Source organism: Buteo buteo, chromosome 4 (assembly GCF_964188355.1).
Source record: "Buteo buteo chromosome 4, bButBut1.hap1.1, whole genome shotgun sequence".
NCBI classification, from domain to species: domain Eukaryota; kingdom Metazoa; phylum Chordata; class Aves; order Accipitriformes; family Accipitridae; genus Buteo; species Buteo buteo.
Window position 1 is genome coordinate 41,042,337 of NC_134174.1, and position 21,520 is coordinate 41,063,856.

At 42.0% G+C, this 21,520-nt stretch overlaps 1 protein-coding gene across 1 annotated transcript in view; it reads left to right on the forward strand.

The window, feature by feature from the left end:
* The first annotated feature begins 15,375 nt into the window (after positions 1–15,375).
* The window catches only part of ZCCHC24 (zinc finger CCHC-type containing 24), a 121,598-nt gene continuing 115,453 nt past the window's right edge, over positions 15,376–21,520 (forward strand). The window contains exon 1 of the mRNA XM_075025634.1: positions 15,376–15,933. Coding sequence (XP_074881735.1) covers positions 15,694–15,933 — 240 coding nt within the window. The 5' untranslated portion in view covers positions 15,376–15,693. The remainder of the gene's footprint in view (positions 15,934–21,520) is intronic.

The following is a 21,520-nucleotide window of genomic DNA, read 5'->3' on the forward strand; positions in this document are numbered from 1 at the left end:
TCTAATATGATGTGTCAGCTATTGGACAAGACAGTCAAAGAAGAATAATATGAAAGAGATTTTTCCATGGTAAAATTTTTTTTGTTGTTAGAAATTGATTTTTCTTCTAGGCATATTTGTACATCATTTTTCTAATGAATCTGACCTAATCATAAGTTATTGAAAAGATGAAAAAAACCACAGCCCATTACACTTATACCATATTTTGTGTTGGGTGAAAACTGGGAAGGGATAGCTGAGTTAACTGCTGACAGATCATCAAAAGCCTTCCAGGAAACTAACTTACTGTCCACACAGAGCAAGCAACAGAATCACTGGCTCTTAAGTAACCAGTCATTAAAACAAACAACTGGGAGGCACCATTCCAATAGCCACTTTTTAAGCCTGAAAACAAAGAAATTTTCAATTGCTAAGTATAATAATTGCTGCTGGATAAAGTCTGAGTGATTTCTCACTTTATCCTTAAGCTAGATATAGCCTGAAGTAGGAGGCAGCAAATTCAGGTATTTCAAAATACACTGCTTCAAAGCAGAGGAAAATACTTTGTAAGTTTTTAGAGAAAGGAAATAACACTTTAAAAAAAAAAAAAATCTATCCTAACAATGCACATTAAAATTCAGCAGCTGTTTTAAATTTTTCAATTGTAAATTGTTTCATGAAGCATCATGAAATAAATGCTGGCATGCTATACTTCTGGTTTTGTTATTTTTAGAATAACCGAGACCAGTTTTTATCTAACGGCAATTAAAACATTTCTTCAGCCCTCCTCCCCGAGTCTTTTTTCTCAGTGTTCCTTCTAAGGCTTTCTTGATTTGTGTTGTTAAAAAAAAAAAAAAAAAAAAGGTCAGATAGATGTAGGTAGATGTATACTTGGAGAAACCTGTCAGAGTATATAGCTTCAGTCAATTCAAAGATTTATAGTGTACAATACTTGAAAAATTCTAGCTAACTGTAGTCTATACTAAATCATTCCTTTATAATAACTGTATTGGGTCTGGCTGAGATGGAGTTAATACTCCCCACAGCAGCCCTCATAGCACTGTGCCCTGCATCAGTAGCTAGAAAGGTGTTGATAGCACACCAGTGTTTTGGCTACTGCTGAGCAGTGCTGGCACAGCATCAAGGCTGTCTCCCCAACATTTTTGCCCTCCCCTCAATGGCAGGCTGGGGCAGGGCAAGATCTTGGGAGGGGACACAATCAGGACAGCTGACCTAAACTAACCAAACAGATATTCCATACCATATGACGTCAGCTCAGATATAAAAGCTAAGTAAAGGGAGACAGGGGGGGGGGCATTTTGTCTTCCGGAGCAACCACTACACGTACTGAAGCCCTGCTTCCCGAGAAGCGGCTAGACATCGCCTGCTGATGGGAAGTAGAGAATAACATCATTTGTTTTTTTTCTTTGCTTTCACGTGCGTGACCTTGCTATCACTGTATTAAACTGTCCTTATCTTGACCCACGAGCCTTTTGTTATATTTTCTCCCCCCCCAGCTGAGGAGGGGGAGTGATAGAGCGGCTCTGGTGGGCACCTGGCATTTTAGTTGGAAACTAGTGAAAAGTTAAGGACAGCATAGACCGACATTGAGACAAAAAGCATCAACTGCTCAGTTAAAGCAGTGCAGTTTCTTTGAAAAAAAAACCCAAACCTGTTCCCTCCCTCAGAAATTTCACTAAGCTGATAAGTTAACAGAATAGGCCACAACAGAGTTTATGTGCTTTTTCACAAGGCATTGTAAAGAGTCGTCTCACAGATATTAACAAGGAAAATAGATAGCTGTGAGCACACATGCATGTAACCAGAAACATACATGCATATTCCTGCTAGAGGAGAAATAATATAAACCCCAAATCTGTTCTTCCACACATGATGGAAAATTAATACCAGAATAACCAAATCTCTATTTATGAATTATATTATTGATACATTTATTAAAGATTGGAAAGCAGCACAACAGAGTGATGAAATGAAGGTGTTCTGAAGGAAAGGATTTTCAAAGTAAAACTTGTAATTTACCTCAATCTTAATTTTTTTTTGTTAAGTTTTGTCATAGTTTTTTACAGATGTATTAATTTCTCAAAAATTATTTGCCAAGACCTTCCTACAAATAATTTTTACACTGTAGATCATATGGAAGCAGTATATTAAAAGGATTGGCTACTCATTATCTACAGATGGCTTTGCTGGCAATGTAAATCGCAGGGTGTTTTTCTGAGTACATAGATGTATAGGAGTTCATACAAATATGCAGAGCATTGTCAAGAAGTGCATTTCAGTTCCATTCTCTCCCTCCCAAGACTTCTCAGCAGAAACTACATACAAACCATGACTTACATCCAGCTGACAGAAAAATACAGGCATCCTGCATGGCCCATGCAGGCAGACTGCTTCTCGCTGCACGAGTGCCCTGCATGACCAGGCCTCCATCAGCTAGTGTGTACGCTACGCAGCCAAAACTCTTCTACAGCAATGAAGATGCTGATAACAACATAGCAGGCAGCAGTTAAATGAAAAAGAGCAAATATGAAAATTAAACAAAATCAGTGCTTTAGTAAAACAACATATAAGCAACAACTAACTAAATTTTGTGGTTTGTTTGGGTTTGTACCTTTTAAAAAAAACAAAGCAAAACACAACATTTAATGGGACCAATGCCTCTGAATTTGTGAGCCAGATTATTGGGTCACATCCAGCCTGCAACTGGTGGTAACAGTCGATTATGTTCTCAGAGTTACCCATTATCTTTCAGAGAAGGAAATTTTGAGACAAAGTGCCTAAAATTATTTCCCATGCTTGGATGTACAGCATTATCAGAAGTCCAACGAGTTTACCAAAAGTAAGGAGGATAAGCAAGATGAGATGGAGAAGAAAGCAGCCTGGTCAGCAGAGACCCTTCAGGACTGCAGCCAGACACTGCTGTAAGTTCTTCAGCCCCACAGAAGTATGCTGGTTGTGGAGGCAATTAATCTAATACCTTTTGTAATTTATACATTCCCATTTTTCAAACTCCTGGTTTGAGACAAAGACTGGCAGTTTTTCTCCATTATAAAATTACAACAAGCTTTTCAACTATACAGCACTTTTTGCCTGGGATTTCAAATTTGTTATTCTTAAACAAAACCAAACCAACAAAAATTACAAATACAAATCCAGAAATACTTATACCAAATCCGTCAGGGTAAATACACAAAGCAACTCTCATCTAAAGAGAAGTAGAAGAATAAGGGGATCAAGAGGAAAAGTACATTCTATGTTGTCTTGTATTAAAATACACTATAAATACTTAAAATCCTATTGTGCAAAAAGACAGAGCTTAGGGTTATTAAAGAAATTATTGTAAAATATAATTTCTTAATCAAAATGTTAATGGGCATCAAGCATAAAGTCAAAACCAAATAACTCTGCTTTATATGCCAGTAGGAACTGTTAAGTCTTGAACTCCTATACAGGTATATTTGAGAAAGTAAATCTTTAGTATTTTTAACAACCAAAGCTATGCACTGTGGTTTGCAGAGCAGACACTGGACCCCTTCCAGGAGATGAAAGCACTCCAGGTAGAGCCAGGATGCTAGGAGCAATTATGGCAGACCCAGAGCCTTCCTCTTGTTAGAAGAAAGGGTGGCTTATTAGTTCTGGGAATCTGTCACAACCAGCCAGTGGAAAAGAAGGAGCTGGAGATAGTCCAGGTAAGATGTACCAAAAATGATTTGCAAACAAAGCACTCACCACAAGCTAGGGGTTTTTTGTTGGTTTTTGTTTTGGTTTAATTCTAAACAATATCCTCCAGAAATACCAATATCCCAGTTTAGTCTGTACCTACATTGCTGCATGAGCAGAAGTTGGACAGTAACAGTAGAACTTTAAGTGAAAAAAATGTTTGAAGTGCAAAGCTTGTAATAAATTAGTAGCTTACACTTGAAACTTCAGGGCCTGGGCAGACACTTAAAAGCCACAAACAAAGGTGGCCAAACAAACCCAGATTGCTGCAGAGATCCAAAGCCACTACTGAAAGTTCGGGTTTTCATTGCCTTTGCTTGGTGATCATTTTAGCTTGAAGGGATATCAGCATTAGACAACATTGTGCAGTGAGGTGGCTGTAACAGACATAGCTGGTCCTGGGAAGAACAGGAAAGCATTATTTTTGTTTTCCACAAGTATTCCACAGGCAGCAGAGCGGGCTTAAGGTTTTAAGCCTATCCTAGCCCAAATGCCTAGGTGCCAAAAGGCAGCCGGGTTCTTTAAAGTCACTGCTTTGCAGTGGGGTTGTTTCTCACTCTTAACAGTGGTACAACTTTACAATGCTCTCTGAGCAGTGTGAGAAGAAAGGAATTAGTGAAAATGAAGGCTTTTACAGTTCCCCAGTAGTGTCTGTCACTCAAACCAGAGCCACTCTTAATCCTAGTTCCAATAAATAGTGGAAACCATTCCCCTGAAATTCATGTTGCAAAGCAGGGTAAAGGGAAGAGTTCAGATGACCGCCTTCCTCCTGGGCCCCGGGGGATGCCAGCAGCTTTAGCAGCCAAGTCAGCTCATTAGAAAAAGGCAGAAACTAGTTCAAAGGTAAACAAGCCTATGAAATAAAGGAGAAATACTCCTCTCATGTCCAGATTTTAGTCAGCCCTTTAAAAAGGATGAAATTCAGTGGGACAAGTAAATTTCAGAAGCAGGCTAGTTGATTAGAATTTTTTTTTCTTTTTTTTTCTGAAAATTGTTCTCATTTCAGAGGAAAAGGCAGGATAGGACTTTGCATCCCAAATGCAGAACATTTTTTCAAGAGAGGGAATGTATTTCCAGAGTACCCACTGTTAAAGCACAGGCATCGAATCCCTGCTATGCGGGTTAGTGGTTGGAGTAAGAAATTGGAGGTCACAGCTTTGGCTAGCTCTGCCTGCCAGGGGTTCACTTTTATCCACAGTCAAGCTGTTGAGTTGGTCCAAGCTTATATACCTAGAGAGTTGGTTTTAATAACACCTATCAAATGGATGCACTCACCATTATTTAATATTGATAAAATACCTAGTAATTCTGGAGTACCATTCAGCGGAGGGCAATTAGAGAAAAACATTATTTTTAGAGCCTGAAGAGAATGATATAGGGAACATTTTCTTCTTCCCTTGCTGGTTGAAACTTGGCCCACACCACTGATAAAATCCTGATTTGATGGCTGTTTAGTGTCCTGTGTCAAATAATACATAGTTTTGATTCCATTCCAAGCAAATAAGTGATCATTGGAACTAGATTGGGCCACTATTCATGGCATCGATCCTTCTGGAAGCCTCACAAAAAGGATGACTAGACTACATAATGGAAGAAACATGAAAGTATAAGTGAAGACAAACTATTCAGGGTATCACAGCATGAAACCATTTTGTGATTACTGAAATGCCAATATGGCAAGCATTCATATAATATTCTGTGCCCTTCAGAAACACAGGAGGGACATCTTACCATTTTGAAACTCTTGCTAACAGCAATGCTCCATTGAGAGCCTTCTTTCATACCTCCACAGAGGAGAAAGCATAAAAAGCTATGTAACTGGGACACACACACACACACACACACAAAAAACCCCACCTCAAACCAAAACCACACACAAGAGGGACAACTGCTATAATCCATTCTAAATGGATGGGAGGGGGAAAGACAGGAATTTGCTTTCAGTCCCAGGACCAACACAGAAGAAATAGAAGCATACTTCATCTTCTCTCAAGAGCAAGGAGGAAATCCAGAGAAACAGTCTAGTTCATGCTCTGCTCTCAGGTAGGCTCACCTAGAGAACATCTATGTTGATGTTTTAGTCCAGACCAGGAATATGCTCCTGTTCTAAATCCTGTGGCTGTTCTCTCTCACCTTGTTTTTATTTACATCTTAGAGCACACACAGCATGCTCTAAACACAAATCTGTCCTAAAATGTGCTCTGACTGGTGAAGGGCATTTGGTCTATACGACAAGAGTAGATCTTGCCCTAAGAAGAAAAAACCTGAGATGAGTATAGTGTGGATGCCAGGTCCATTGATCCTTCTTTAAAAAAATAAAATAAAATAAAATAAAATAAAAAAAAACCAAAACCACAAAACAAAAACCAGAAAGAAAAAAGAAAAAAAAAAAAATCACTGCTATCAGGCCACAGCACACACTAAAGCAGATATAACCCTATATGCTATCCACCACTTGGGTTGGACTGTTACTTCCCCAAATAGACCTTCAAAACAATAAGCACCCAAACTGTTACAGGCCAAGAAAGGGAACAAAGAGTTTACTGATAAGGAAGAATTCAGTGATGGAAAGTGGATGATTAGAGAAGCAGGTTGAAAAGAATGAGGCCTTTTCCTTAATCTCTGGGAATTACTACAAGCCAAAAATGTAAGTTTAAGAAACCCAGGCAGGATATATGACTCTTCCAATTTCTACTGAGTTATAACTGAATAGTTTTCAAGCTTTCAATGGAATATGCAGGTACCACTGAGCCATAATAGTCTGATTAAAAATGCATTATAGATTCCAAGGAGACTAAGCTATATCTCTGGGTAACTCAGTGGAATTTATTAGTCCTTGCAGACTGGCTGCTATTATGATCAAAAGCAATTATTCATGTTAAAAGTGTGACTGTCAGTTTAAAAATGTCCCAGTGTAACCCAAGCCTCCTGCTAACATACAGTCTTCAAGCTATCCAGAAAACAGATCTTTAGGGGGTATAGCATGAATTAATTATTTATTGTCCTTCTAGAGCCATTCTTTATGGAAGAATTATAATCACACAGCTACGATGGTGGAGAGAACAAGAGAATCTTTGAAGTGCAGAAACAGTACAAGATAAAGGTATTTTAAAATAGAGAATCAAATCAAATCGGAACCCAGTTCAAACTGCCCAACTACAACTGAAAAAGAGTTATTATTTTGAAAGTACTCCTGCAAATTGCACCTCCAGCTGACGCCACAGTTAACCACAAATCAAAACCAAACCACAATGTTTTACTGGGGATATTAGCTGTCACTGCCCGTTCTTCTCAAAAGATTTTTAAGAGAATCATAATTTTGGCAATATTTGCAGCAGAGTCATAATTTCAGTTCAAGGGGAAAAGTTTAAAGGAAGTTAAACAAAGGATATTATTTCTAATACATTGTTATAGTCTTTACTAAATATAGGTAAGTTTAAGCCAAGTGAAACTTTTTGGCAGCACTCAGTTTGCCAAGGGATGCCTGATATTTTTCTGCTGACACACAAAAAACACAATACAGATAAGTGGGGGTTTTTTCTAGCTGCACAAATCCTCTTATCTCATCTCAAGACATTTGGCAAGATAGGAAAACAGATGCAGGATACTGACATCTTCATTCAAGTCACTCATGACCTCGAAAGAGTCTGACTGAAAAGCATGATCCCTTCTTGTGCTCCGCCTTAGTGTGGATGTTACCATTTGTCATCCCCACTTTGCTGTCTTTTGATATAAATATAGTCAAAATACATGTGCTTGCACCAGAGACAAAATGACGAGCGTGTATAACATTACACCAGTGATGAAGCAGAACACGAACTTTTTTCTGCAGAACCTATGGTTGCTCCAGACCCCTCTGGTTCTCACTAACAAGGAAAAACACCCCGCGTCCCTACTTTCAGACCAGAAAAAACTGAATTTGCATCTGTTTCTTTGGAAGTAATCTGTGCTTGACAGTGTACTAATTCTTAAAACAGTAGATAATAACCCATTTCTAACATTTTAAGCTTTTTTTTTTTCTTTCTGATTAATTCTCCTTTTCTCTGAACCCAAGAAAGGGGAGGTGAACACAGACCATTTAACAGCAGATGAACTCCCACTCACCACCATGTCCTTCATGCAGAATACATTAGTGACTAAGTAAAAATAAGCTGCAGATACAGAGAGAAGGTTCAATAAATTCTTATGTACTAGAAGTGGTAGTAAACAAATTGCATATTCCACACAGGTAAAATAAACAAATAAATACTAACTAAAACGTCAACTTTTTTGCTTTTTGGAAAATCTAGCTGGTTTTGGGGACCCAGAGACTCAGTGTGTTTGATTTTAATTTAGGTTTTTCTGGGCAAATATGGTCAATAAAGACAGATTATTTTGTATGAGAATTTTCACCAGTTCAAAATGAATTTAACAAAAATAGTAAGTTTGCTCAAGCACTGTTGTATTTCTCCCCAGAACTGGATAAATTTTTGCTAAATAAAATTTTGCTGTAGCATTCATTTATTAAAATCTTTGCTCAGGGATGGGAAAAATATTTTTGGTGAACACAATACATAACTGTGCCATTAGCAAAGCTGGAATTTTGCAATGGCAGGAACATGCAGTGTCTTTGACATCACCAGTATGGCATTTGTGCTGGTGAGCTGAAGCCAATTTCCTGAAACATGTTCCACCTGGAGGCATAAAAGGCAACCAGTGTAGAGGGAAACCATCACAAAAAGATTTAAACTGTGATTTTCTATACTTATCCTTTGCATTTTTCCAGTGCAAAAACATGCAAGACTGTTTGCTATGGTTTGTAAAGTGAGCATTAGGATTATACTGGGCCATACACCCAATTCTTGATGTCCTTATTTACCTAGCAATTCAGTTCTGATATTTAAGGAGCAATTCTGACAGCGTTGATAGGGATGAGTGTTTTTCACTCAGAGGTTTACAGTGACAGGGATATTGTGGCAGAAACAGCAAGGTGGACACATATCAGCTTGAGAATGTGTTTCTGTAGCTACATAGTCACATACACGCTCTGTAGCTGACCCTGGCCTACAGCTTGGTCTGAGACAAGTGAAAGAAAACAAGGTGCAATCAATATTAAAAGCAGGGAAATAAACTCCACACTTTTTTCACTAGTTCATCAAAAAATATATCATCTCTTCATTGGTTTTTCACATTTCCTAGCAAATATGACATATCATAAGGCAGAAACACTGGAAAGTTAATTTTGGAGCAATTACACCCTTGCTGGCTTCCTCAGCTTTCATTTTTACTTTTCATTCAACAAGTTATTACTGTTAATGATACCCTTGGCTAATCCCATCCTCACAGGACCAGGTACATGTTAACACCTTCAAATTAACAGCTACGTTTAAAATAGAGACACTAGTAGGCTTGTTCGGCCCTTTATATGAGAAGAAGCTACTTGCCTCACAAAACGGGAAAGGGTCAGGTCAGTACTCGCAGGCTGGTACCAGTCCTAACTTAGGAGGTTCACTATAAGGGTCTGCAGTAGTGTCTAGACCAACACGGAGAGTAAAAATAAAGTTTCAGGTTAGCAGGCAAGAAAAATTTCCAGAAGAATGGTATGGCTCAAAATATTCCAGTTTTACACCAAAGAGTAGGGTGTATTTTTCCCTAAAGCATGAGTACCTATACCATTCTGGTTCACCTACTTACTGTAATCTCCACTATAACTTCATCTTTCTTATTTAGGATTGTATTGAAAAAACAAAGAAAACATGTCTTGCTAGAAGTTCCTGTTTTGTCTTTGGTCAAATTAAACAGGGCTAATGTGAATGTGAATTTGACCAGGGACAAGCAACTCCATATGGAGAACTCTGTTTTTACACAGGCTTTGGAATAGCACTTTTCCCTGTGAATCTTTTCTTTTTCTTAGTGAGTGATTGGACTATAGAGATGGGACTACAGTGCTTTTACTAACAAGACATACATGTGAGAAAGAATGATGTTTGTCAATTGTATTCATTGAGGGGGAAAACCAGACTGGCTTAAAAAGGAAGAGGACAGATTTTAATGTTTTATGTAAGGGTTTTAATGTTCCATCAGCAGTGCTAATTTATGTAATATCACCATGATTTTTATCTATAATTGATAAATGCACATATATGAAAAGGTGTTGTTTTTTTTACTAGAGTAGCTTAGTCCATATTTACGCCTGTACCAATATCATTGTTCTCATAAAACCATACACCAGAACTGATGTAGTAAAACTGATTCAAAACCTGTACAACCACGTATCTGTTAAAAAAGCTGATGACTTTTAGGCCCTTGATGGGATGGTACTAGGTGACAGCTTCTTCCCGTCCAGAGCTGTAAATGGATCAGTACTTACTGTCACCACACCACCTGCATCAGACAACTCAAACCCAGGTGATACGCAAGACAAGTTCTAGATGACCCTGGAGAATTTCGTAGGTATGTGAGGTGTGCTGACCGATGCAAGAATTAAGCCCTCATGTGAGACAGAGGTCCAAGTTTCAGGACATGAAAATAAAAATCTCTTGTCTTCAGACATCTGCACTTCATTCCTTTCATGTAAAGAACTGCCTAAAACCTCCTTGGAGAGTGTCCAATTCTGATATAAATAATGTGTCAGCTCAAAGTAACTAGGAAACAAACTTTCCTGCAACAGGGTTAGTGCTAATTAAGAGAAATGCCCACTCTAGAATCAACATGGCCACTCAGAATGGATAAGATGCATATACTCGTGAACAAAGGAAATACTCATGCTGTTATCCAGACTAATGGAAAGCGGGGATAAAACAGAAAAAGCAAACCCACAGATAATCCTGGGTATGTAAAGAAGGCATTAAGAAGAAATCAGTGAGTGCAATGTTGAAGCAGGTGGTAGCGTTATGCTCCATGACAACCGTGGTGCAAGCAGATTGCCATATCATGAATAAAATACTGCTTCCATACCTGAGCTCACTTAAGGACAATTGATACTTCCACAAAAAGTAGTCAAATCCCCCATTAATCAAAAGCTAATTTTAGATACAATCCCAGCTTCCAATCCCACTGCAGCCACTCTGTTCACAGGTCCCACCAGTCCCCTCTCATCCTCTTCATCTCCTATTAACCACTATGACCTGTGCCATCCACTAATCATCGTTTCATTTATCTTTATCTCCATCATTCTCTTCTGTCTCCTGCAATTGCTCTAACCATTATTTTCTCAAAGCCTTGTTCTGCCTCAGCAAGCAAACTCAGAGAGTTTAGAATTATTGGAAGAAAGAATCTGGTGGAGCTCCCAGGGAAGCACAGAGAAGTGGCATCTTTCATGCAATCACTCAGCAATGCACTGACATCTTAACATAGAGCACATAGGGAGGCCCCAAGACTCAAAGCCATAAACTGGCCAGGCACAAAACCTGTGTGCTCCAAGATCTGTTACACCAGTTACCCACTTGGTGGTTTGAGAGAGTCCTGCAGGAATTGTGCTTCACACAGTACCCACAGCAAATCATTACTGTGTATGGTATATATTTACCAAATGAATGAACTATAAATTCATATTCCTCCATTTCCAGAACTTTCTATGTCAAAGCTATAGGACGAATTGTAGCTTAGAGGAAGAAAACAGGAATTTTGACTGTTGTACTCGAGCAGTAGGTTTCAGGTGAGCCTTTAGACAGGTGCAAAAATGTGTGGCGTAACATACCCAAGCACATGCATTTTGGAGACCTGCTTTCACAAACTTTGGTTTATGCTACGTTTCATTGCTGGCAGCAGAACTGTTGTACCTACATAGCAAACACAAGTGGCTGTAACATCCATAAGTCAGAAATGCCACATGCAGATGTACTTTTACCGTTTACAACTCTGCTGAAATGCCTTCTCGTAATTTGAAGAGCGCTTACACTCTGTTTCCACTGCATAGCTAAATTATTTCATAATAAGATAAGAATCTCTGCTGCAGCATATGAAAAACATTCGCTTGGAATGTTCCAGCTACACTGCAGCTGAATGGCCTGTTGCATTACATATATCCTGATTACAGGAACCGGAGAACCCAGTGGTGGGTTCAATTTACCTGGTTTCTCTAGTCTTATTAGCAGGTTGGGGGATTCATTCTGTTTTCTTTTTGGAGCCCCATCTAATCTAGAAGCAGACTGAGGTGACAGCAATTCAGACCATGATCTCTAAAAGCATGAGCATCCAGGATATTTGCTATTAGGCCACATTCATTTTTAAAATATGGAGTACCATTAAAAATAAAAAATAATAATAAAAAAATCACATATGGAGAACAGTGCAGTTTAAAGGCTGACATCATCTAAAGGTATGAACACTGAAAGGAGGAACATGACTACAATAGGCTAACAAAACAACAAGTCCTGGCCAGAAATGGAAAGTGATGTTCCCTGCTCTTGCAAAGATGCCTTGGGAAGAGAGCAGCCACAAGAAGTCCAGCTCACTAAAGGGAACAGGCTAAGTGAGCAGTTCTAAGGTCATTTTGAATAAATTACACGATCACCCACTACTCCGGGAATAGGACTGAATGAGCTGGATCCTATCTCTGTGTTTGCCTTTGACCTGTATCAAGACTTCCTTTTTACAAGCCACTTAGGCCATTTAGATCATTTAAAGTTTCATGTTACAGTTCCAGTTGTTTTTTACTTCATTAGCACCACTCATGGGTAAAACCAGTTTTTACCCATGGGTAAAAGTCATGGGTAAATGTTTCACCAGTGTAAGGCTGATGCATAGTCCATATAGTTGATGTCACTTATATGTCACCCCAACATAATCAATAGGAACTGTGCGCATGTCCTGAAGACATCTTGCAGCCATTGGACTGTCTCATTGGATAGTTTTGTCTCACATATTTCAGAGGACTACAGACACAAATGACCTTGACAACTTATTTTCCTCTACTGTGATGCATCTGCTAAATGGATCATTAGCACCAATCTACTCCTCACTAATCTATGACTTCTAGAGGTGAAGAAAGAGGGGACTTACAATGAAAAAAAATCACTACCTTGAACATAACTGGACTGTAGCAAATGTGGTAGCAGCATTTTGCTAAACGAAGAGGAGTATTAAGTCCAGAAAGAGAGGAGAACTGCCTAGAAACTGTTTTCCAGAAGAAACCCCAGTAGAAGACCAGGATGACAACTGAATCTTTAAGTGTGAGTGCTTTTTGGTTAAGCTTTTAATAGTGGAGGCCCTTGCAGCCTTTCCCTTTCTTGATACGCTAAAGAAAGCATCTATTCAATTCACTTATTCCTGTACGTGGTTACTAGAAGCTACCAGGGCTACTATCAAGGGAAAATTACAGCCAAAAAACTTTCAACATTCAAATGCATCTGATAGAATGCATGGTGTCCCTAACGTCACAGGGGGCTGCTGTACCTCTGAATGCAGCTGCTGTAATAAATGCACTCCAGCTCTGCCTTCCCTTGCCCCATTGCTGCCTAACTAAAAGCAATCGAACCAACCAACCAACTACATAAAATGAGGACTACGTTCAGTTTCCAAAAAAAGTATCAAAATATACCAAAACCTCTTAATCCAAAACATTGCATCACCTCAGCCACTCTCTATTTTGACCGCTATTACTACAAGGACCCTGTTACGTTATCTTTCCTGCTTGTTCAGAACTCCCATTTGCTTCACAGCATGTTACTAAACAGCGTCAACAGTGGAGCTGTCAAATAAAAATACATGTATTTTATTTTAATTTATCATCAAGTAAAAGAGGGAAGTGATAAGAATAGAAATTGTGTTTAAGGAAGGAATTAGCATGCCTACAAAAAACTCCACAACAACAAAACAAAGAGCTTCAGCCTAGTTCCCCCTCCTAGACTTTCTACCATATACTGACTTTACTATCACCATCTGCCAGAAAGGCAAGCTCCTCAGATGTGATCTGTATTTCTTGTTCTTTTTCCATTTAACAGCAAATCCTGGGAAATCCTCCTCCACTATTTATTAAGTCACTAAACCTCATTCACCTTATTGCTTCTTTAAAACACTATGTAACTGTTTGAGTTTGGGATGCAATTTGATTTAATTCTTCTGTTATTATGATCTATGCTATGGACAGTTACAGAGACCCTTTACACTGGCATAGTTTGCTCCTCTTCATGCTGATACGCATGCACATCTTTAGATGTGCTCCAAAGAGCTTGTAAACCAAGATAGCTTATAAATGAGCAAACTGCAATAATGTTGCCAGGACTTTGTAATTAAAAAAAAAACAAACAAAAACAACCAACAAACCAAAACACACCAAAAACTATTAGCACTACTAGAGGAGTTTAGTTTGACTCAGCTGTTACAAACTTCACCTGGCCTTGCAGTTCTGGAAAGTTACAATCTTCATGTAAATTCCTGCAGGCAGATAGCTGTGCTGCCTTAACTACCTGCTCTCAAAAGTAAAACGCATCCATCTTCGGTGTTCGCAGCTGACAATTTAATAGCATTTTCTACTGTGTGTATGCTGACCTGCATTTTCTATTGCTTGTAACCATGCCTTTTCAGAACAGCGATTTTTCTTCAGTCTTAGCAGAGACATATGGCTCCTTATGGCAAACATAGATGCTAACTTTGACGTTTCAAAGTTCAGATTTTTTTTCCCGTTCTCTACGTAAGGAAGGCATTTTTTTTCCAAGACCATACTGGGAAGACACATTAATTTTTAGCCTCCTGTCACTCAGGAAGGAGCACAAGGAGCTTTGCTCGAGTTTTTAAGTTACCTCCTGGGAGTTCCTTTGGTTTTAAAAAGAAAACTCCTAGTTTGATTGCTACAGTGTTTGTACCAAAGCAAGAAATAGCCGCCCTGCTCCACTCCACTCATCGCACAGAAGGCAGCAGGGAACAGTTTACGAACTGTAATTACCAGCTTACCCACTTGGGCTCCATCCTAAAAGGAGAATCATTCATCATCCTCTTTTGTGCTACCGACTCCTTAAAAGGCCTACTCAGCTTTAACTCCAGTGTATCCCACCGCGGCCAGGCTCCCCAAGAGCCTGTGCCAGGGCTACCTAGATGGATTTCAAAGGGAACGTCGCGCCGCTTGCCTGCCTTATTTGGGAAACCCTAACTCTGCAAGGCTTGGCACAACCTCAGTGACCGAGCAAGCCTTCGCGAACCTGGAGCTCTGACAGAGATTTAATGAGAAGGAACCTCAGATTACGATGAGCTCCTAGCACCGGCAAGAAACAGAAACGAGAGCGGAGAGGGAGGCCGGGCGGCAGAGATACCGAGCGAAACTTGCGAAGTTAAAAACTACCCCGAAACGGGCCGGCGAGGAGCCCTCGGAAGGGCTCTGCGCGTGTTTGGCGTAAAAATCTTCAGGAAGGAGGAAAAGGAAGGCCGGGGAGCGAGCGAGAGAGCCAGCCGGCCGGCGCAAACCAGGCGGGCAAGTCGCCAGCGGCCGGGGGACCTCCGCCGGTACACACGTACACACACACTTACATATACTCGCACACACACACAGACGCGGGCGGGCGGGCGGGCGGGCGGGGGGCGGAGCGGCGCCGGGACGCCCGTGCATCCAGCAAGCGCCGCCGCCGCCCGCCCCCCGCACCCCCGCGGCGGGCGGGAGGCCTATGGGGGCGCGGCGCCGCTGCCGGAGCGCCGGCGGCCCCTCCCCGCCGCTGCCTGCGGGAGTGGGAATAAAGACAGATAGCGGGGCAGGCACCGGCCGGGCGGGCGGGGAGGGAGAGCGCAGAAAGTTTCCTGCGGAGCCCGCGGGCGGCGGCACAGCAGCAGCGATGTCCGTGCTGCGCGGAGCGCTGGGGCTGGGCGGGCGCCGCCGGCCTTAGGGGGAACGAGAGCGGCGCGGGGCCCGGCAGCGAGCCCCCGGCCCGGCCCGTCCTCTCCTCTCCTCCGGGCGGCGAGGAGGAAGCACCCCGGGCAGGGACGGGAAAGCGGCGCCGGCCGGAGCGCGGGGAGAGGGAGCGGCACCGCGGGGATAGCCGCCGCCGGCAGAGCCCGGGGGGAAAGATGAGCTTGTTGTCAGCCATCGACACCAGCGCCGCGTCCGTCTACCAGCCCGCCCAGCTCCTCAACTGGGTCTATCTCTCCCTGCAAGACACGCACCAGGCCAGCGCCTTCGATGCCTTCAGACCCGAGCCCTCCTCGTCCCAGCACCCCGACCTCGGCTACACCAAGAGCACCCCGGAGCTGGGCTCCTCGCTCAGCTCCAGCTATCTCAACAGCTTCTTCCAACTCCAGCGCAGCGAGGTGAGTCCGCGCCGCCGTCCGGCCCGCTGCCCCCGGCCCGCTGCCCCCGGCGCCCCCCCCCCCCCCCCGGGCCACAGACCGCCATGATGCCTCCCTCGGCAGCCTCCCCCCCTCCCCGAGCCCGCCGGCGGGACGGGGCAGCCCCGCTACCCGCCCCGCACGGCTGGGGAGGCTCGGCCGGCCGCGCAGGCTCCGACTCCGACCCCGGCCCCTTCCCGCCCCGAGCCTTCCGCCCCGCCGGAGCGTGCTCCCTCCTGGCTCCCGGCCCCTCGGCGCTGGCGGCGGCGCCCGTCCCGCGAACGAGCCGGCGGCCGGGCCGGGGCGAGGCACCGCCGCCGGAGCGGTATTGGCGAAGCCGCCCGCCGCCGCCCGCGAGCGGCGAGGGGCGACCGTGTTGACAGTGTGGTAAATGGTTACACCGATTTCCTTTGCGCGGCCGGGACGGTGCCAGAAGGACGGGGCGGGGGTGGGACAGGGACTCGGACACAAAAAGTGTGCTACGTCCCTAGCAACATGCAAAAATCCCCCCCCCCCCCCTTTTTTTTTTCCTTTTCTTTAAAGTGATACTTGCAAAGCTCGATACAGAAAATATGTATAGCTTAAGAGAGATCAGAGGCCGGCATTATTTGAAAGGAAGAGGTATCAAGAGGAATGGGACAAAAGCAGAGTGAAAAAACTTTTGTGCGCGTTTCATAACGCAAGAACAAGACTAAATGAAACCCGAGGGAAGGAAGCTAAAAAACTAGGCTATGCAAAGACAATTCACTGTGGAACTCTGTCACAGGAAGTTGTTGAGGTCAAGCACTTCTGCATTGGAGGGACTTCACATGCATGGAGATAGTGCAAAGTGGCACCTCGTACACCACAGCTCACCCCCTCTCCGGGAAAGACCCAACAACGGTTTCGCTCCCTACCGTGGGGCTCTTGCTGGAGGTATTAAACAGTGGCTCTGTGTAATGAGGGTTAGATGAACTATGCATCTGACCTGCTCCGGTGCTTCTCACAGAATGACATTTCAGAGTCCCTCCCAGTACCATTTACATTAAAGCACAGGTTTAAAAAGTATTCTCTGTCAAAACACACGTTTCTGTTCTGTCAGCAAAGGTATGGGGTTGTTAATTAAAACCAAATCAAATTCCCCAACTACTCTGCTGTTGTAACTGTTAGCAGTTAAGAGCTGGAGTTATAGATACACATTCTTTTTTTCCTTAATTAGAAATTCTTTCTTAAGAATTTCACAAAGCACATCCAGTCTCAAAACAGATGCTATTTTTGAAAGTATATAGTTCAAAATCCATTCAGTCTGATGCACCTAGCCTTATCAAGCAGAACATAACATACCCAGTTTAAAAATACGTAGACTTAACAAGCACACTCATTTTGCTAAAGGACCAACAGGCAGTGGAATTTAAACTTCCAGCTACCTACCTGTTGATTACAGATTGTAGATTTTGCTCCTCTCTGCTTGGCTTACAAGCTTCGTGGTGCCCAAGCAGCGATAAGACTCCAGGGGTTTGGCCTACATGGACTCTCTCCAGACTGGGACTCCATTCAGGTCTGTGTTTGTTCAAGTCAGGATACATTCTGCTCACAGCGGGTCCTTTTTCTTCTTGGGAGAAAAAGGAAAAAACAAGTAAATGGAGGCTGCATCCAGGAAGCCCTTGAAACAGTCTCTGGGAAACCGTTTTCTTTTCCTTAAAGTTTCCCCCGAGTTCATTTTCTGCTTCTACTATACTATTTGCAAGTAGGGGCTAATCCTTTTGTCACACTCTTTCCCTTTCCACTTGGCTCACATTTCTTTCCATGGTTTTTGTTTTGTTTTGGTTTTTTTTCCCCAAAACCGTTTTCTCCTTTCTTCTGGAGAATCATTTCCGCAGTATGCCAGGCATTCCCCAGGCCCCTGCTGCAGCCCCAGCTCTGAGCAGTCAGCACCTTCAAAGTCTCCCCCTGGCCACGCTGCTTTTGGTCACCTTAGCTGTGTTTCTGCATAGATTCCTATCATCCATGAGCTGTATTCTGCTCCTTTTAACCTCATTACAGTTTCCTGAGGCACATGAATGACAACAACTGAGAATGCCTGTAGAAAGCCTAGAGCATTCACCGTTCAGGAAATAAGGAGCCATTTCATTCTATACAGATATTATAATATTTTTAGAAGATCAAGCATGTTCTTTTGTTCCCGTTCATCTGCCAGACTGTGACAACAATAGCATTCACTGTGTGGCTGATAGAGACTCTTCTATGTTTCCAATCTTTACCTGAACTACATGTCAGTACAGGGTAACCTGAAAAGAGGGAAGGGGTCACAGGCATCTCATACAGCATGGGAATGCATCTGCCCTGCTGGATATACCTGGAAGAAAGTAGGGAATCCTTTAGTTCCCCAGGCTAATGCTGCCTGCTTATACAGCAGCTTTCATTGAAAGGTTTAGAAGGTGCTAGGGATACTGTTGCTCAAAAAAAGTTCCGTCAATATGTTAGATGCTCCGTTCTTTCCAGAAACTGGAAACTAGGCTGCTTTTTTGGCAGGAGTTACCCGAGAGTTTCCTACAATGTCATGCTCTTAATTCTTGAGATTCTAACATCTGTTTATTTGCAGATGCCATTGGGTATACAGTATGTATTTCAACTGCGTAAAATTATTTTGGGGAACATTAGTACTGTATGCTGCTTTTGCATCAAGTGGACTTACGCTATCTTTGGAACAACACATAGCTTTCCACAGTTAAACTGTTGACTGTTTTCTACACAGTGCTTGCTTTGGTTGGCATTTTTTTTTCCTCCCAGTTTTGTCCTGGCTTGGCTTAGCCTGCAGCAGAGCTGCGACAATGATTGACACATAGCTGTACACAATATTTGGAAAGTGACCTAATGAGGGGCCAAAATAGCAACAGATTGAGAAACGATAGGATCATAGGGTGTAAAATAGTCACGCGTCCTGTATGTTGCCTTGCAATTGAAAATTTCTGGAGGAGAATGCTTGGAGTAAGAGACAGCATTTGTGAAAAGTTGCCATTATACAGGGTTTGCAAGTCTGCATGGCAGTGCCTGTGTATGTGACTTGCATGCTGACCAAAGGAACAGGACAGAAAAAAAAAAAGTGCAAGCACCCACAGAGTAGTCTTGCACTTCACCAAGATTTTTGTCCTCCAGACTTTTTCCACTACAATGGACGCCTTCTAAATAAACATGATGAACACAGCTGTTTGGTGCATAAAAGCCCATTGTACCAGGAAAAAAAAGCAATCATAAAGGTTTAAACAGTAAAGCGACAATGAATGTTTTGTTCCATATGCAAGACTCATTTTGCAAAACAGACCTGCTTTAAATAAAACTTTACTGCAGCGTTTATTGTCCTAGATATGAAACGAAAGCATGTTAGAACACTAAGATGCATTAAATTGGCTATTGAACTGAGCTCCACCCTCATTATAACACCATCCATCAGAGCCAAGTATTTGAGGTTTTGTTGTGGGGCTGGTTACATGGGATTTAATGTGTTTGAGACACAGCCAGGTAACTGTGGCTTTGTGTCACTGAGTGGTATAATTGAGAAACCTAGAATAAGGGTGTAAAAGAGTCATATGGTATTTTTCTATACTCACAGTAGGCATCCTACCAGATCAATGCTGACTTCGGTCAAGAAGAGTCAGCAACCAGTAACTAGAAATTACCATATTACAATCATCAAACTTGTTTCTTTGAACGTAGAGTGCTAATTCCAGCGCAAGCCAATATTTACACATGAGAAGGAGCCTCTGTCCTAATGAATTCTTTGCCCATGTGCAATACTCTGCGTGTCTTTCCAAGAGGGGAATTCCTTCCAGAAACCTCTATGGCAGCCACTTTCCGGACCTAAACCAGATCTTATTTAAGCACAAATAACTGCATGTACTAGCTTAGAAAATAATCACTCTTTCCAAAAAGTAGTTCATGTTTCTGACTCAGGGACTTCCAGATCCAATCCCTATAGGCAAGAGAGGGCCTAATTGGGAATGAGAGAACGTGAGCTAGTTCATTTTGTACAGTAAGGTGCAGATCACTTACTCGGAAAGGAAAAATTGTGGAATTAAAGAGCAGTTGAAAGAGTGTACTGTGGAAAATAACATTCAAACCCCTGTGAAACAGAAGCAGGTCTGCAGCACTGCAGTAGATGCTGCTTATCAGGCAGCTTCCCAAAGAAGAAAAGTTAGCATGATGGTGACATTCATATATTAACAACAGCAACAAAATCCCATGAAACACTGTCAAGAACAAAAATGTATGGAAGGAAGTTGGCATTTCTACAGAAAATGCTTTTTATATCAGACAAGCTTGTTTTCCATCTGTCTTTCATAGAATTAGAGGAATACTCACTAGCCTGACACTTGATAAGAAAGATCTGTTATTTAGCCTAGATGAATTAATTTGGAGGATGATTATAAGATTAAAAAATTCACCATTCTCATAGTATCAGAAGAAAACAGGGATTGCCATACAAGATCAGACCGTTGACCCACTAAATTAAGTGTCGTATCTCTGTGAACAGCCATGATTAAAAGAGAGAACATAACACCTTGTAAGGGGCTGCTCACAACCAGTATGGTCTGAGGGCAAGTACAACAGAGATGCAGATTAGCAGAACTTGCCACATGTTCCAAAACATTTTCAATTCCCTTAATTTTGTGGAATATTAGTAGTTATTCTAACACAGAGTGTATTTCTGATCCACAGAGTGCTTAATATGCGCAGCACTGCAGTCGGGACTTCTTGCTTCTCACTTGTGGAATAAACCACCATAGTATTATCTCCTCTTATTTAAGCATAGTTATTGTCAGTCAGAGTAGTACAGTGTACAGGTTGCCTGCAGTACATGAAAGTATCCTTTAATAATAGCGATTATTATTTGATTTATTTCCTCATCTTCATTTTTCTCACTACTCTTCATATAAGTACTAACATTTCAGTGCCCTTATCCTTCTACAAATTTTATTGAAAAGGCAAGAGCTCAACAATTCCTGTGTTGGAGGAACTTGTGCTCTCTTTCTCAGGATGACTGTACGTTACAGATATTTTGTGGCTACTTAAAGTCCCAGTCAGCTCCTTTCAGACTGCTTTTCAAGAAGTTAAATGTCAATTCTCACATTGGTCCTCATAAGAGATTCCAGGGAGCTGAACTTCTGTTACTCTGAAGACAATGTGCGTTTGGGGATCTTGGCAGCATCAGCCTCCTGGGTCCTCCCACGCAGCCAGCTCTAGAGCCCTTTTGATGATATTGCCTTGGCACACAAAGTGCAGCTTTCACAGCCCACTCTCTATCCTGGAGTCAAAGTTTCAGATCCTATTACAGGTATTTGAGCTAACCACTCCTCCATTTCCAATTCCAGCTGGATATGTGCTTTAAAATGCAAAAAATCAAGTTTTTAAGTCTAGAAGCATTCTTTTTTGCTCCCTGTTCTTATTTCTGCAGCTGTGACCTCTTGCTTTGCTACTTCTGTCTTTGGAAACACCCTCTTTTGCCAGGGAAATAAAAAAATACCGCCTACGTGAATGTGCTATAGGAAGTGGAGTGGAGTCTGAAAATAAGATCTATGTTTTGTATAAGAAA